The following is a 15,958-nucleotide window of genomic DNA, read 5'->3' on the forward strand; positions in this document are numbered from 1 at the left end:
GATCGCCGAGGGGCGCACGGCGTCGGGGGCGGGAGGCGGCGGCTGAGCTGACGCCCACTCGGGCGTAGCTGCAAATTGGGCAAGCCGAGGACGCGGCTCTGCGCATGTGCAGGAGAGCGGGAGTTTCACTTTGTAACTTTTAAGTGGTCAGGACGCAGCCCCGCCCGACCAGGTGGAGCCACACAACTTCTGGTCTGCCCGGGTCGCTGCGCCGCCGCCGCAGGTAAAGGGGAAGGGGCGTTGAGAGGGGGGATGTCGCCTTCTTCCCGAGACGGGCAGGACCCGGGGTCTACGCCAGGGTGCCACGTCTAGTGTCTGGTTCCGGGGTTCGGCCCCCCTGCCTCCGCAGCAGGGGTGACCGAGTGGCTGGGAGGACAGGGTCTGTCCCCGGGCCGCTCAGACCTCGCACCCCGCTTCCAGCGCCGCGCCTGATGGCTTTACGCTACTTCCCAATCCAAGGCTCCAACTTTTCGCTTTTATGGCTGATCCCTTTCTCTTCCCACCCTCTCTCTGGAGATTGGTCAGCTGGAATCGACCTCCCAGCCTAGCCCGGGGATCTCAGCCCGGGGGCGCTTTCTTCTCTAAGCGAGATATGCGAGGCAGGTCTGGGTTCCCTGAGTCCCCTGCCCCAGGGAAGGTAGAAACCACCCTCTGTGGAGTCCTGAGGAGGGAAGCTAGGGGTTTTGGAGGATAGGGGGAAGAGGAGAGCTCTGCTAAGAAACCAAAAACGTAGAGGTTCCAGTACCTGATAAGCCTGGCTACCTGAGCCTCTGGGGTGGCCTCTTTCAGCTCAGTCGGTGTTCTTTCTGAAAAACAGGAGACCACAGGGGTATGCAGAATGACACCCTTTCCCCCTTTGCTTCCTTCTGTGCTGAAGTTGTGTGGGCGTATCCGGCCCCTGGAGTGTGGAAGGTTTGAGGTTAAGCCAGTGGATTGTGCTCACCAGTCCAGGCCTAGTGTGTACAAAGGGGCTGTGGGTGGGGGCATCCTGAGGACCTTCTTGGGCCCTGGCTCAAGCAGAGTTGTGGACTGTTGTTGGGGATGAGGAAAGACTTCAGGTCATCTCTTACTGGAGAAACAACCCGTATTCCCCCTCTCCTCCTCCATGCTTGTCTTTCTACTTCCTTCCTCTGACGCCTGTCAGAGAGTCCTGAGTCTGCTGCTGTCTTGAGGTGGAGTGTACAGAAGGAGAGGCTTCTTTCTGCCTTCACACACCTCTTGTCTGGGCTTCCCTGGTAGCTCAGATGGTAAAGAATCCACCTGCAGTGCGGGAGACCTGGGTTCGATCCCTGGGTTGGGAAGATCCCCTGGAGAAGGGAAAGGCTACCCACTCCAGTATTCTGGCCTGGAGACTCCCATGGACAGAGGAGCTTGGCAGGCTATATAGCCCATGGGGTCACAAAGAGTCAGACTCGACTGAGCAACTTTCACTTCACGTCACCTCTTGTTTGTTTAGTTTATGGGCAAAGATCTCCCTTGGGTGTTCATTGTGCTCTAACAGGAAAAATGTCAGATGGGGTTTTGCTATCATGTTTCCCATTGTCTGGAGAGGTGACTTAAAAGCAGATTTGGAGTGCCCATGAGGGCTCAATGCTTTATGGGCATTGCCCCCCACTCACCCTGCAGGAAGAACATCATTGTCTCCATTTTACAGAGAAGGAAGCCAAGGCACAGAGTGGTGAAGCCAGGTGGTGCTGGGAGCCTCACTCCAGAGCCTGCTCAGGGGACTGCTGGCTGCCCTGCTTCCACTGCAGCGGGCTTCTGTGCCACTTCCCTAGTGTTCCCCTGCTGGTGTCTGTGGAGGTGAAGGGTTGTCCAGGGTCCTGGACCCTGTTTGGTGGGGCTTTAAGGAGAAGTTTGCAACCTGCCATCTAGAACATCAGAGTCTTCTCTTATAGCAGAGGGCCTGGAACTGTTTGTCGTCCTGCCATTGTAGTAACAAAGTCAGAAGATTTGGTGATGATAAAAATACCCTGAATTTGCAAGAGCTGATGATGCTCACACATTCTGCTCCTGTTTGTGGCAGGGAGGCACAGAGATCTTCTGGTGTGCTACAGGGGCCAGCTGCTGCCAGCTTGAGTGGGCAGGGGGTTAGTTAGCATGGGTGGCTGACTTCTTTGGCTGTTTGGGGAATGGCCATTGCATTGAGCCCTCTGTCCCCTGGCCACAACCAGTCTCTGGGATGTATGTGGGTTGAACTTTGAGTTGGGTCCTGAGTCACCTGCTGCTCACCTGACCCCAGGGCCTCAGCAGTATATCTTGGCTTTCCTGAATGAGATGATGAGCACAGAGCTCCCTAGAAAAGGGATGGATAAGACCCAGCATTCACAATGTGTGTCTGACAAATAAGGGGTGACTGAACATGACCAGGCAGGGCACCCGTGGCCACAGGGCCTAATTGCTGGTTTGGCCCCTGCCCATCGCCATCAGTCTTTCAGCCACTGAGCCAGCTCTCTCCGAGTCGCCACCAGCTGAGTCTCCTTCTCTCCCCATCCTGCTCCTCCTGAGCCTGGGGGTGGGGGTGGGGGCTGCCCTGTGGTCCATATGTTGCCAGCTGCCCTCTCAGCATGCCCGTTGGGGAGGATGCAGGTGGCTGGCCCTGGAGGGACTGTGATGGTTCCGCAGTCTTGCAGACTTGTAACAGGCGGGGACAGACCTCAACTACGCAGAAAGGTCTGAGAGACACTGCGGGCCCCCAAAGCCATGCCCGCACCTGGAGGGCACAGACGGGACAGGCCACCTCTGAAGAGTCCTGGGGTTTCATCCCAGGCTGGCTGGCTGGCTGACCTCACTGAATCCTTCTTATCAAACCTTGTTAAACCACCCAGGGGAGCCTGTTTGACTTAGAGGCATGACTGGGGCGGGAAAGATGGGGAGGAGCCTAGGTCCCTGCCTCCCATTAGGCCTCTGCTCTCTCAAAGCTCCACACAAAGCGGAATTGGTGAGGCCCACACCCTCCTCCCCACCACCGCAGCAGCACCCCTTGCTCTTGACAGTGCTCCCTCTGTGACCATTTTATGGGGATTTTTTTCCCCCCACTTCACTGTTCAGGCCTTCCTTGTTAGTTCTCTTGCTTTTCTTTTTTTTCTTCCTGAGTCTAGTCTTTGGGGGACCTGGAGAAGCCTTCCCAGCTACCCTTGGGGCCTTTGTGAGGTCCTGGACTCCGTTTTCCCAGAGCCTACAGCTGCCAGTGCTTCTGTGGGGGGAGTCCCACTGCCCTGGGCTCACCAGGGCCTTAAGGGTAAGAGGGGAGAGACTGGAGCTTTAGGTGATGCTGGGGAAGAGAGAGGAGAGGAACAGGGCGCACAGAGGAGGGTGGCCCCTTCATAGCACTAGGTGCCTGGAAAGAGAGCCAGGACAGGAGGGACCCCGTTGGGAAGAACCAGAGGCTCTGGACGAGCGTTTGAGTTCCAAGACACCAGGCAAGCATGAGTGCAGGGATTGTGTGCTGAAGGGTTTCACGCCAGAACCCCCGGCCTGGGAAAAGGACAGCTCCCACGTGTCTCTGGTTATCTCCTGTGTTCCTTCAGGGAAGTCTTCAAAGGTTGGTGCCCCATGACCCCCATCAGGAAAGCCCAGCAGGAAATGAGCAGCGGACCTGAGGCAGCTTGGGAGGTGGCCAGGGCCATCGCTGCCTTTGCCAGCGCCAACTGAGGCCCTCTCCAGGGGACACATCCACACTTCCTTCCCCAGCATCTGGTAAGTGTGGGGACAGGAAGGAGGGGCAGGCCTTTGCCAGCCAGCCTCTGACTGGGTGTTGCACTGGGGCGGTGCCACTGAGTTTAAAGGAGGGAAACTAAGACCATCTGTTTGCCAGAGGCAGCTTTTGTGACTCTGCGTAGGGCCAGCAACTCCATGGCTCTGCCATCACACCCTCCAGCCACTACAAAATCTCTAATAGGGATGACAGAATGACTTGGCCTCTTGGGGAGTCCTCCCATGCCCCCCCCCCCACCTACTGCCCCCCCCACCCCTCCTGTACTTCCTGCCATGTGTGCGTGAGATTGTCCCAGAAGAGCCGTCCCAGCGGCCAGAATTGGAAATCACTGGCTCCCCAACACACACCCAGACTGTATTACTGCATAGTCCAAATATCTGTCTGTTCTCTATACTATTTCTTCTCTCCCAGATTTTTGCCCCTCTTACAGGTAGGAAGACCAGACTTAGCCGAGGTCCCCTGAGAATCTGGTCTAACTAGATTTAAGAAGATGGGATCTTGAGAGGAAGGGATGCTGGGCATTTTTCCAGGCTCTTCAGCTGCACACAGTGTGAAGGCAGGCCAGAACCTGGGCACTAATGCTGGGGCCTTAGGAGTTTGGAGATTTCCATTAGTTTCACCTGCAGTTACCAGGCATCTCTGCAAGGAAAGGTCAACAACCAGCCTGGAGCAATATTTGCTTTGGAAATGCTGGACCTTCCAAAAAGGCCAGGAGTGTAAGAATGAGAGGGCAGAGCCCGGGGAGCGCTCCAGTGATGCACAGTGGGTGACTCAGGGGTCCCTGAGGAGGCTTGGGGCCCTGTCCTCCGCCCGTAGTCTACCTCCTCCCCCTTTGCCTTCTCTGTCTCCTCCTCTCTGCTGCTCTTCCCCTGGCTTTTTTTTTTTTTTTAAATCTTTCTCTCTTTTTAAAAAATATATATTTGGCTGCATTGGGTCTTAGTTGCATCATGTGGGATGTTCGTTCTGGTACACGGATTCTCTGGGTGTGGCTCACGGGTTTAGGTGCTCCAGGGCATATGCGATCTTAGTTTCCTGCCCAGGGATGAAGCTCACATCCCCTGCATTGTAAGGTGGATTCATATCTACTCGGCCACCAGGGAAGTCTCCTTCTCTGCTTTTTAATCTCTCACCAAACAGGTGTGGGTAGTCAGCTGCAGAGGGAATGTGGCATAGCAGAAAGGGAACTGGCATCTGAGACCCAGGAGACTGGGTCTGAGACTCGATTCTGCCCTGACCAGCTCTTTAATCTTAATGGAACTCTTAAGGCCCTGAGCCTCAGTTTCTAAGTGTAAGGAGTGGGCATATCTCTGAGGTCCCAGCCTGACATCTCATGAGCTCTTGTCCATGGCTCAGATGATCAGCAGTTGTTGCATTGGTACACTCTTCCTCCTCTGTTGATTCCTCTGCCCCATCCTGTCCCCTGCCTGCACTCCAGACCTCCCAGAGACACCCCCACCCCCCACCCCGCAGGAATGACTTCCTGACAGTCATCCCTGAGGCTGGAGGAACTTGGCACTCCTTAGGCAGACTCCTGTCCTTCCCTTTCCTCCTGTTCATCCCCGCCCTTGGGGAGGTGGCCAGCTGTGTCCTCGATGAGCCATCTGCCCCGTCCATCTGACCCTTGGGCTGCATGCACAATGGAGCTATTCTCTGTAGACGCTGCCGGGCACTCAGGGCCGGTGTCCGCCTCTCCCGGATCCCTGTGCGCCAGCAGCCCCTGGTGGAGACAACTGCCCTTGGCTCTGCCAGCGCTGGCTGCAGAAACCCCGGGGGAGTTGGTGCCCTGATCCTCTGTTGGGTCTCCTTCTCCAGGGAGGACCAGCGTGATGACCAACTCCCCTCTCCTGGAGCTGTGGCAGTACAGAGCAGTGGCCTCCCATGAGCGGCTGGGCATCGGGGACCAGCCCAATGATTCCTACTGCTACAACTCGGCCAAAAACAGCACCGTGCTCCAGGGCGTCACCTTCGGGGGCATCCCCACTGTCCTGTTCATAGACGTCAGCTGCTTCCTGGTGAGACCCCCGGGGATCACGTCAGTTACTTGTTTAACACCAACCCCCTCCCCCGCCACAGGGCTTTCTGGGAAACTCAGGTGAGGAGCCAGACTTCCCTGGGTTTAAGTCCCAGTTCTGCTGCTTCCTGGCTCTGTAACCTTGGGCATATTACATAGCTTATTGGGGCCTCAGGTTTTTGCTCTGTGAAAGGGAGGTAATAATTCTTATCTTGGAGGTTCTTGGAGAAGGTTAAATAAGGCAAAGCATGTAAGGAATGTACATTACTGCTCTTTTGTTTATTACCATTGTTACCAAGTTGTCAGCCCATCATGTGTCTAAGGCCCTTAGGAAGGGTCAGTCTGCTGGGATGAGAGATGTGACTGGAGAATGTGGATGAGAATTAGAGCAGCTGCCATTCCCAATTTATAGATGCCACCCCTGTTCCCCACTGGGATCCCTGGGCCTTTAGAGGGTCAGACGTGGAGAAAAGGTGAGAACTGGGAGAAGAGTACACTTTATTAGCAGTGCTCCTCACAGTGGACTTTTGTTAATTCAGACCTCCTTGTTTCCAAAGACCCCCACCACCATCACCCAATTTGAAATATGCCGTCTTCCCCCCTAGACTGGCTCAAACTTGCTAGGTGTGATTTACTGGGGTGCTAGGGCACCTTCTTTTCAAAAGTGTCCATGGGATGGTTGGTCCCTCTTGTCACCTTCTCTTCACATGTAGTGGAGACCATCTGGGTAACCGGGGTAAGAAGGGGCGGAGGGAGTGGACCCCTTGGACTGCTTTGGACCAGAGGCTAGGCTTTGGTGGGAACCTGGGAGAGGGGAGTTAGGGTAGCCTAAGGTGCATGCTAAGTCACTTGAGGGCCCCATGCCCCAAAGGAGGTGGCTATGCAACCCAAGTTTATTTGCAGGAAAAATGTTCATAGGAAGAGAGGAAGGGAGTTTTCACTCCTGTTTCCATTTTCCTCCCTAGAATTAAGGTCTAAATTGTTGCCTTAGAGTTTTGATACGTTGTTGATCTTCTATTGGCAGATATGGAAACCTGTGTGCTACTCAGGTTTCTTTTACCATAAAGGGCTCTTTGAGTGTCAAGTAACCTACCTCTTGGAGCCAAAACCCATTGATAGGTTGAGAACAGTCCTCTCTACCAGGCTTGGTTGGGCTGGGGGAGGGGGGTGTAGGCGGGAGTGTGGTGATGGATTTCAGGGTTGGTGAGGTTAATGGAGGAGGGTAGTTCTGGAGCTGTTATCCAGCGTCTTCAGGGAGGGGAGAGTCTGGGCCAGGGAGAGAAGTCAGGAGACACAGGCTGGGTGGGTCTGTCTTGAACAGGGTTTGATGAGAAGAGAGTCACTCTCTGGTGGAGTGTGCTGTTGTGGTAGATTTTTATTGCAAGAAGATTTGGGGATTGGAGCCAGAGGAGCCTGAAAGACATCGAGGCGTGGGAAACATCCACAGCCCTTGAGCCAAGGCAGCAGCCAGGGCAGAGGGCTGGCGCTCATTGAGTAGCTTTCTTATTTTTCTGATGGCGAGACTCACCTGCCCTTGAAACTATGTCACAACTTCCACCTTCACCTTGAGAAAATTCTGCTGGAACTTAGCCACTCTGGGGTCCAAAGCCCACATTTAAAAACTGCAGTCCCTGACCAGGGCACTCAGGGATATGCTGATTAAAATGTGTCTTTCTACCTCCCTGGATTTTGAAGAGAGGGAGCCTGCCCAGGGTGGGGAGAGAGGCAGGAGTAGGGCAGAGGACCTGCAAAGGAGGGGAGGAGAAAGTCTAGAATCCATGGGTTTTTAGAGTGTAAATGGGGTTAGACTTGAGTCCAACCCCTTCCATTGCCATTGGGCATGCAGGGCTGCAGATGGCCCCGGCTTGTGGAAGCCAAGCCAGCCAGCACTAGGTCTTTGGTGGGCATTGCCCCCACATGCTCTGTACCAGGCATCCCCAGGGCTTGCCTCCTGGAGAACCAAACTCAAAGTAAAGATCTGACCACTTCTAGCTCAGTCTGTGGGTGGGGGGCTCTGCTATCGTGGTTCTGTGATTAAAAATGCAACCTGATGTGGAGGCGGGAGCTGGTCCCCAGGGATGCTGTGAGGGCCTTCCTGCTCAGGGGCCCCTGCAGGCAGACCAGGGCTGAGGAAGGTTGTGGCTGATATGGAAAGGAGCTGCCTTGAGAGCAAAGGATAGGCCCTGGGAGCTTGACTGGGAGGCCACCAGGGCAAGCTCAGTGTCAGCATTGATGGGGACGGGAGCTGGTGAAGGGGGTGAACGCAATATTGAGCTCTTGAGCTGTGTGGCCTCGGGCAGTTCAGTGCCCTCTCTGGTCTTCTTGCCCTCCTGAGTCTAGGCGGGTGGCCTGTGCCCCGAAGACAGCTGTCTCTTCTAACTAAAAGCCATCTGATCAGATTTTACTTGGTTTCTTTTCTACTTTTAGTTTTTAATAGCAGTATTTACCATCATAAGAAGAAAATTCTGGGATTATGGCCGCATTGCCCTGGTGTCAGAAGGAAACAGGTAAAAAGACTCATTATTTCAAGTGTGTGTGTGTGTGTGTGTGTGTGTGTGTGTGTGTAGGTGGCGGGATGGGGAGAGAAAGCGCGAGAGGCTGGGAAGGGCTTGTGAAGCCCACCACGCGTAGCCCACACATGTTGCCAGTGTTAGATTGTGCTCATTAGTATGTCTGCCAGGCCTGTACCAGAAACTGTTGTCTCTGCTCTTTACCACAGAGCCGTGAGGTTAGCCTCGGTACCTTCTTTGTGGTGGTGAGAAAACCAAGGCCTGCACTCCCAGCTCTCCCTTGGGGCTTGGGGCTGGCCATGGCCATGAACCTTCTGCGTCAGACTACGGAAGGAATCTAGTTGCTTCAGATGCTTAAGGCTTTCATCATCAAAGAAGGATGCCTGCTTTCTTCCTTGCCTTGAACATTTCCAAGTGTATTTTCTTTGAGATTGATTAGTTCGGGGCCGGGGACAAGGAGAGGTGGGTTGGGAAGGGCAGCAGGGCTGCAGGTGAACTGCTCCCATCCCCGGAGCAGGGTCCGCCTGTGGCCCGAATCCACCAGCTTCAGAGGGCCTGTGTCAGAGCACAGACTGCTTTGGCCAGGACTCAGGTCCTTACACCTCCACCCTGGGCTCTGCTGGCTCTCTGCGCATGTCACCTGAAGGGGGAGAAAGAGTTCTAGGTCTGCACAACTGGAATTTCCAGCTCCAGCTGCTCCCCCTCACCCCAGGATTTTGTGTCAGATGCCGAAATAGGAAGTGAGTGGGGAAACAAGGACAGGCCCCAGCTCCCTGCCCTCAGCCTCCCCAGGGGTTCCCCAGGCAGGCCCCCACTCTTGCTCCACAGGCGGCTCCTCTGTTGAAATGTGGTCTGTGCAGGAGGGTCGACGGGGGTTGTCTAGCGATGCATCTTCTTTCCCCACAGTCTCCACTCTAGTTTTGCAGAAGCCCGAGGGTTAGGCTGTGGGGCCTCTTGCTTCAGCTGTATGTGAGCCTTGGACCATTTAGGGGAACTTTTGAAACACCTGGTACATTTTTGGCACATTCACCCTCAGGAGGACTGAGTGCCTGCATGCGTGTGTGCCTACTTGCTCGGTTGTGTCCAACTCTTTGCAATCCCATGGACTATATAGCCCACTGGGCTTCTCTGTCCATGGGATTCTCCAGGTAAGAATACTGGGGTGGGTTGCCATTCCCTTCTCCGGGGGATCTTCCCGACCCAGGGATCAAACCTGGGTCTTCTGCACTGCAGGCAGATTCTTTGCCACTGAGCCACCAGTACTGCTGAGTGCTACAGCAGAATAGAGCACCTGGAAATCAGCAGACACCCCCACTTCCATGGCTGTGTCATCTTGGTCGGGACCCTGAACTTGAGCTCATTGGATTGTTTCCTCTGGCCCTTTCTTGCCTGGAGGGTTACTGGGAAGGTCATACAAAGCAGTTCTCTGGAAAGGCTTTGACAGTTGAGTTTCACCAGGCCTTGTGCTATTAGAAGTGGGATAGTGAAGCCAGGAGCAGGAAAACAGAAACAAAACAGCATGTTGCAAGCACCTCAAATCCTCAGTGCCTGGAAAGCTTTTATGGGTTACTCAGAAGAAAGGATATGCCCAAATTAACAGTGTAAAATGCCCCAGTTTGTCAAGTCCAAAATATGTGTTTTGGACATTTTCTCATCTATGAAATTAGGTGCAACCTATTATCAATGGTGGTCATAATTTAACTGACAGCATCCTTTCCTTCTTAGGCATTCAAAAAATAATTGTGCCATTTACAACCAGAGCTGTCTTAGATTTGATAAGACAGTATTTATTCCAAGTTTTACTTGCTATATTGGAACATACATTGTAAACAGGCAATGCTTTGAAGTCACTTTCCATATATCAGTCATGGGGCTGAGATTCAAGGGTGCGGAACGCAGGATGGTCCATTGACACCCTGGGCCCCTGTTATTCATCACACATAACAGAGTTTCTATTCTCACGATCCCTTGGAGTGGTCAGTGTCTTTGCCTATATTTTTATGAAGGCTAGTAACTTTGGTCCTGAGCTCCAAGAGGGAGCAAGATACTAGACACAAGTTTTTATTTATTTATTTTTTAAACATTTATTTGCATTTATTTGGATACACTGCGTCTTTCTTAGTTGCAGCATGTGGGATTTCTTAGTTGAGTTCCATGCAAACTCTTAGTTGCAGCATGTGAGATCCAGTTCCCCAACCCGGGATCGAACCTGTGCCCCCTGCCTTGGGAGCACAGAGTCTTAGCCACTGGACCACCAGGGAAGTCCCTAGACACAAGTTTTTAAACGTTTTAAAATAATGATCTGTCATTTTTCCCTCTTGTGTTTCTAGTGAGTCCAGATTCCGGAGACTGTCATCTTCCTCTTCAGGGCAGCAGGACTTTGAAAGCGAGCTGGTTGGTGTTTAAGGGGCTGGTGTGGTTGTGGCTGGGAGGCAGGGCGTTGCATGGGTTGGCAGGACTGAACTGTCAGTGAGAGGGCAGTTGTACTCCTGATGCGCTGCTAACTTCGCACCCTTGACCTTGAGTGGCAAATGCTGGTGACAGTGCTTCTCTGCTTTGACAAAGGCACCTGAACTTGAGGATTACTAAGGCACAAATGGCGGCTGAGTGACCCAGGATCGGGAGACTTGACTGATTCTCAGGCACAAGGCTACAGCACTTGTCTGTGTTATCGTATTTATGACTTTGTGTGACAGTTAATTATTAACTTGCCTGCTGGTTTATGAGTCAGCTGCAGGAAGGAACCAAGTCTTATTCAGCTCTGTTCCCCATCTCCTGACACCCAGTAGGTCCTAAGTAACTGTCGAATGAATGACGAGCAAATATTTGTCTTTCCCAGCTGGGTGACAATCCAACTTTAAGGCAAGCTAAGTTTAAGAGATGTGTTGGACAATAAAACCCATGACACCCTGTCCCTCTCTAAACCCCCCTCCAGGGAACCGTCCAGTTAAGCAGGCTTGTTTCCTTGGCTTTGCCTTGCATCTCATTCAGTCACTTTGAAATGAACAGAAGCCCTTATCAACTTCTCCAAAGTGGCGCTGAACTTTCACCAGCTCTTGATTTGCATTTCACCATTTGACCCAGCAGCCTGCATAATTCCACAAACTGTCAACACTTGAGAGGTTTTCCCAAGATTTTCAGGCCTAGGATGCACGTTACAAAGGACTGGGAGCACGCAGACGCTGTCGTATTTGGACAAGAGTGTTGCTTGCTGAACTGGGGACAGAAGCAGTTTGTTGTTTGCTTTTATATAAAACGGGAGGTTAGATGGTTGTTCAGTGTCAAAGCTGATGATTATATCTGACTCCAAAACACAGAGATTATTGGAAGCTAACCCCTGTTCTCCATTCCCAGGGATGTTGCCCCTGGCTGACCGCAATCTTCCGCCTGCAGTGAGTACAGCGTGGGTGGCTGGGGATGGCTTGTTTGGGTGGGTTTGTTTGGGTGTTTGGCTAATCAGGAGGAGAGAGCCAAGGTGCTGATCCTGAGCTGGAGTCTCTTAGATACTTTTCAGGCCCAAAACAGTATGTGGGGGCAGAGAATTAAAGTGGCCCAGGCAGCCTCTATGCAAGCTAATTAAAACTAATTTTTTGCTTTTCTGTCTACTTACTATTTATCACTGAAATCTTTGCATGGAAGCTCTTCTAGGCAGCATCATATGTGTTTGAATTGTGAACAACGGAGAAATAATGATTGTTTAATATATTCGGCTCATTTGGTTAAAGGCTTGCTGTTTTTCAAAACTTGGGCCCCTTGGAGAGAAAGAGGTGCGTGGGGGCCATTTAGTCACCTAGCATGTGATTGGCAGAGTCATGATATGAGGCTCGGCTCTGCTGCCTGTGGTGTGTTCTATCCTATCTGAGAGATCAGTGTTGTAAGATGCACACTCTTTTACACAGCCCCGAGAATGAGAAAATGCTTTCTATTATGCTGTGATCAGCTATGATCCCACCCCATTTCAGAGATGTTGAAATATGAAAAGGTTATCCTAGAGCTGATGAAATGTGGTAGTTCCAGGACATTGGGTAAATCCTCTCTGGCCTACGGTTTTCTCAACTATAAAAGCAGGCTGAGAAACACAACATAAAGCATTTGTACTCTCTCCGCCCTCACAAAAAAAAAAAAAAAGAGTGAGCGCAACAGCTGCTCTGCCTAATTCAGGGGCATTCATATGTGTGAGACCATGTTATAAAGAGCCGAGGTTGGTGAGGGTTGTTCCCAGGGGAACTGGCAGGAGGCAGTCTGTGCAGAATAAAGCAAGGAAGTCTGTTCTGAAGCCAGAGGAAGCAGGAGAAGAGATTTCTGGTGGGGAGGAGAGGACTGAGGTCAGGAAGGGTGGATTTGCTTGCCTCTCCCATCCCTGCCCATTATGAAATCATGTCAGTGTTTCCTCTTTGCATTGGAAGTTGTCACACTTTGTGTAGTAAGTCTGTTACAGACAGAAAAGAATCAGCGAGAAGAAATTTAAGTCACCCCCTAGCCCTGCCTCTGAAAGGTACCTACCTCTGGTGCGTTTTCTTCTGCTCCTCCACCCTCCATATCACTGCTGGTTGGGGCTCAGGTGATCCCTACCCTGGACTGTGGCCCCAACTCTCTGCCTGGATCGGGTGGAGCAGAACAGAAATTTTGACTCATTATCTTCTTGGTGACTAGAAAAGACTGCTTACAGTTAGCCCTGTAGTCCACACCTACGGTTTCCATCTTTCCACGTCCCCTTTCAGCGTAGACCTCGCCTCTCACTGAGTGGGGCAGTAACTTATACAACTGTGTATTCTGCTTTGCCATATTAATGCTATTTGTTGTTCAGTTGCTAAGTTGTGTCCGACTCTGACCCTGTGGACTGCAGCACACCAGGCTCCTCTGTCCTCCACCATCTCCTGGAGTTTGCTCTAATTTGTGTCCATTGAGTCAGTTATGCTATCTAACCATCTCGTCCTCTATCCCTGCCTTCTCCTTTTGCTTTCAATTTCCCCCAGCATCAGGGTCTTCTTCAATAAGTCGGCTCTTTTAATGCTATATCAGACATATTTTTCTCTTTCAACTCCCACTGCTTTTTTTCTCTTTTCTTCCTGTGTCAGAAAGGACTACCCTTTGACTTTTTTTAAAGGCTGCAATTAAATTTTAACAGCTGCTCATGCCCAAACATTACAACTGATGTTTAAAGAGGCCTTTCAGTTTCCTTCCAAATTGCCTTTCCCCAGCAAGACAGGGAAATCAGAGGTGCAGCTCAAGAAAAAAAAAAAGATTGATGAAAATTGCTTATTTATTAGTTGTAATCATTTCCACCAGTATTTGTTGAGTTGTTGTTCAGTTGCTCAGTCATGTCTGACTTTTTGTAACCCCATGGACTGCAGCACACCAGGCTTCCCTGTCCTTTATTATCTTTTGGAGGTTGCTCAAATTCATGTCCATTGAGTCAATGATACCATCCAACCATCTCGTCCTCTGTCACCCCCTTCTCCTCCTGCCGTCAGTCTTTCCCAGCATCAGGTCTTTTCCAATGAGTTGGCTCTTCCAATCAGGTGGCCAAAGTATTTGTTGAGTAAGCACATGTTATGGCAAAGTATATGCATTTTGGTAGTTTATTTAGAAGTGAACACAGTGTAATCAGTTGCAATATTTTTCCTCCAGCTAGGCAGTAAAAAGGAGGGATCTTAGCAAGCATCCCCACCCAATGCCAGGCAGGCATAAAGCCTGGATCCTCAATGCCCCTTGTGTGCCTGCTGAGTGGCCAGTTAGCCAGCAGGTAGCAGCCTCTCTGCTTTAGGTCCCAGCCTCCTGTGGATCCTGTGACCCTCTCTGGAGGCGGTGTAGCTGGATTCTACTGTGGTCTGTCTGTGTGGCTGCAGAGCCCACTCACCACACCTTTCAGACCTGCCTTTTTATGCTGTTCAGTTCAGTTGCTCAGTCGTGTCTGACTCTTTGCAACCCCATGGACTGTAGCATGTCAGGCCTCCCTGTCCATCACCATTTCCCAGAGCTTGCTCAAATTCATGTCCATCGAGTTGATGATGCCATCCAGCCATCTTATACTTTAATGTCCCCTTCTCCTCCTGCCTTCAATGTTTCCCAGCATCAGGGTCTTTTCTTTTTTTTCCATTTATTTTTATTAGTTGGAGGCTAATTACTTTACACTATCGTAGTGGTTTTTGCCATACATTGACATGAATCAGCCATGTATTTACATGTGTTCCCCATCCCGATCCCCCCTCCCGCCTCCCTCTCCATCCCATCCCTCTGGGTCTTCCCAGTGCACCAGCCCTGAGCACTTGTCTCATGCATCCAACCTGGGCTGGTGGTCTGTTTCACCGTTGAGGGTCTTTTCTAATGAGTCAGTTCTTCGCATCAGGTGGTCAAATTATTGGAGCTTCAGTTTTAGCATCAGTCCTTCCAATGAATATTCAGGACTGATTTCCTTTAGGATGGACTGGTTGGATCTCCTTGCAGTCCAAGGGACTCTCAAGAGTCTTCTCCAACACCACAGTTCAAAAGCATCAATTCTTTGGCACTCAGCTTTCCTTATGGTCCAACTCTCACATCCATGCATGACTACTGGAAAAACCACAGCTTTGACTAGACCTTTGTCATCAAAGTAATGTCTCTGCTTTTTAATATGCCGTCTAGGTTATTCATAGCTTTTCTTCCAAGGAGTAAGCATCTTTTAATTTCACGGCTGCAGTTACCATCTGCAGTGATTTTGTAGCCCAAGAAAATAAAGTCTGTCACTGTTTCCATTGTTTCCCTATCTATTTGCTATGAAGTGTTGGGACCAGATGCCATGATCTTCATTTTAAGCCAGCTTTTTCACTCTCCTCTTTCACTTTCATCAAGAGGCTGTTTAGTTCCTCTTCACTTTCTGCATAAGGGTGGTGTCATCTACATATCTGAGGTTATTGATATTTCTCCCAGCAATCTTGATTCCAGCTTGTGCTTTATCCAGCCTGGCATTTCGCATGGTATACTTTGCCTATAAGTTAAATAAGCAGGGTGACAATGTACAGCCTTGACGCACTCCTTTCCCAATTTGGAACCAGTCTGTTGTTCCATGTCCAGTTCTTACTGTTGCTTCTTGACCTGCATACAGGTTTCTCAGGAGGCAGGTCAGGTGCTCTGGTATTCCCACCTCTTGAATAATTTTCTACAGTTTGTTGTGATCCACCCAGTCAAAGGCTTTGGTGTAGTCAATAAAGCAGAAGTGGATGTTTTTCTGGAACTCTCGTGCCTTTTCTATGATCCAGTGGATGTTGGCAATTTGCTGTAGCCCTTCTTACTGCGCTGTTTCTTTTGTTTTGGCTGCACTGGGTCTTCGTGGTGGTGCCCAGGCTTCTCTTGTTTCAGTGTGCGGGCTTCTCTAGTTGTAGCTTGTTCCACAGCCTGTGGGATCTTAGTTCCCGTAACAGGGATCGCACTCACAGTCCCCTGCATCGGAGGGCAGATTCTTAACCTCTGGACCCCCAGGGTAGTCCCTCCTTGAGTTCCTTCTTCCCAGTGCAGTGCTTTCCTGGCCTTCTGAGACCAAGACCCTCAGGATACCTTCATGAAATAGCCCCCATGCCTTCTTCCTCTGTAGCAGGAAAGTCTGGCTGTGAGAAACCAGAATTTTAATTTTCTGAGTCCCCAGGTGACCCAGAGCCTCCAGATACAGCACTGAGGGTGGGAAGGGGCGGAGCAGGTTGCCATCCCCACCACCCCCCTCAACCTCTGGGGCCACAGCAGGGA

At 51.2% G+C, this 15,958-nt stretch overlaps 1 protein-coding gene across 2 annotated transcripts in view; it reads left to right on the forward strand.

Annotated features, from left to right (window-relative positions):
* The first annotated feature begins 66 nt into the window (after positions 1–66).
* TMEM63A (transmembrane protein 63A) overlaps positions 67–15,958 on the forward strand; it is a 36,100-nt gene continuing 20,208 nt past the window's right edge. Inside the window, exons 1-6 of one of the 2 annotated variants that reach the window (XM_043484811.1) lie at positions 67–223; positions 3,531–3,699; positions 5,531–5,730; positions 8,157–8,236; positions 10,570–10,633; positions 11,594–11,631. In XM_043484811.1, the coding sequence (XP_043340746.1) occupies positions 5,545–5,730; positions 8,157–8,236; positions 10,570–10,633; positions 11,594–11,631 (368 nt within the window). In that variant the 5' untranslated portion in view covers positions 67–223; positions 3,531–3,699; positions 5,531–5,544. Of the gene's footprint in view, positions 224–3,106; positions 3,242–3,530; positions 3,700–5,530; positions 5,731–8,156; positions 8,237–10,569; positions 10,634–11,593; positions 11,632–15,958 lie in introns of those variants that run through there. The other variant, XM_043484812.1, reaches the window with a different exon arrangement.

This window comes from Cervus canadensis, chromosome 13 (assembly GCF_019320065.1).
Source record: "Cervus canadensis isolate Bull #8, Minnesota chromosome 13, ASM1932006v1, whole genome shotgun sequence".
NCBI classification, from domain to species: Eukaryota; Metazoa; Chordata; class Mammalia; order Artiodactyla; family Cervidae; genus Cervus; species Cervus canadensis.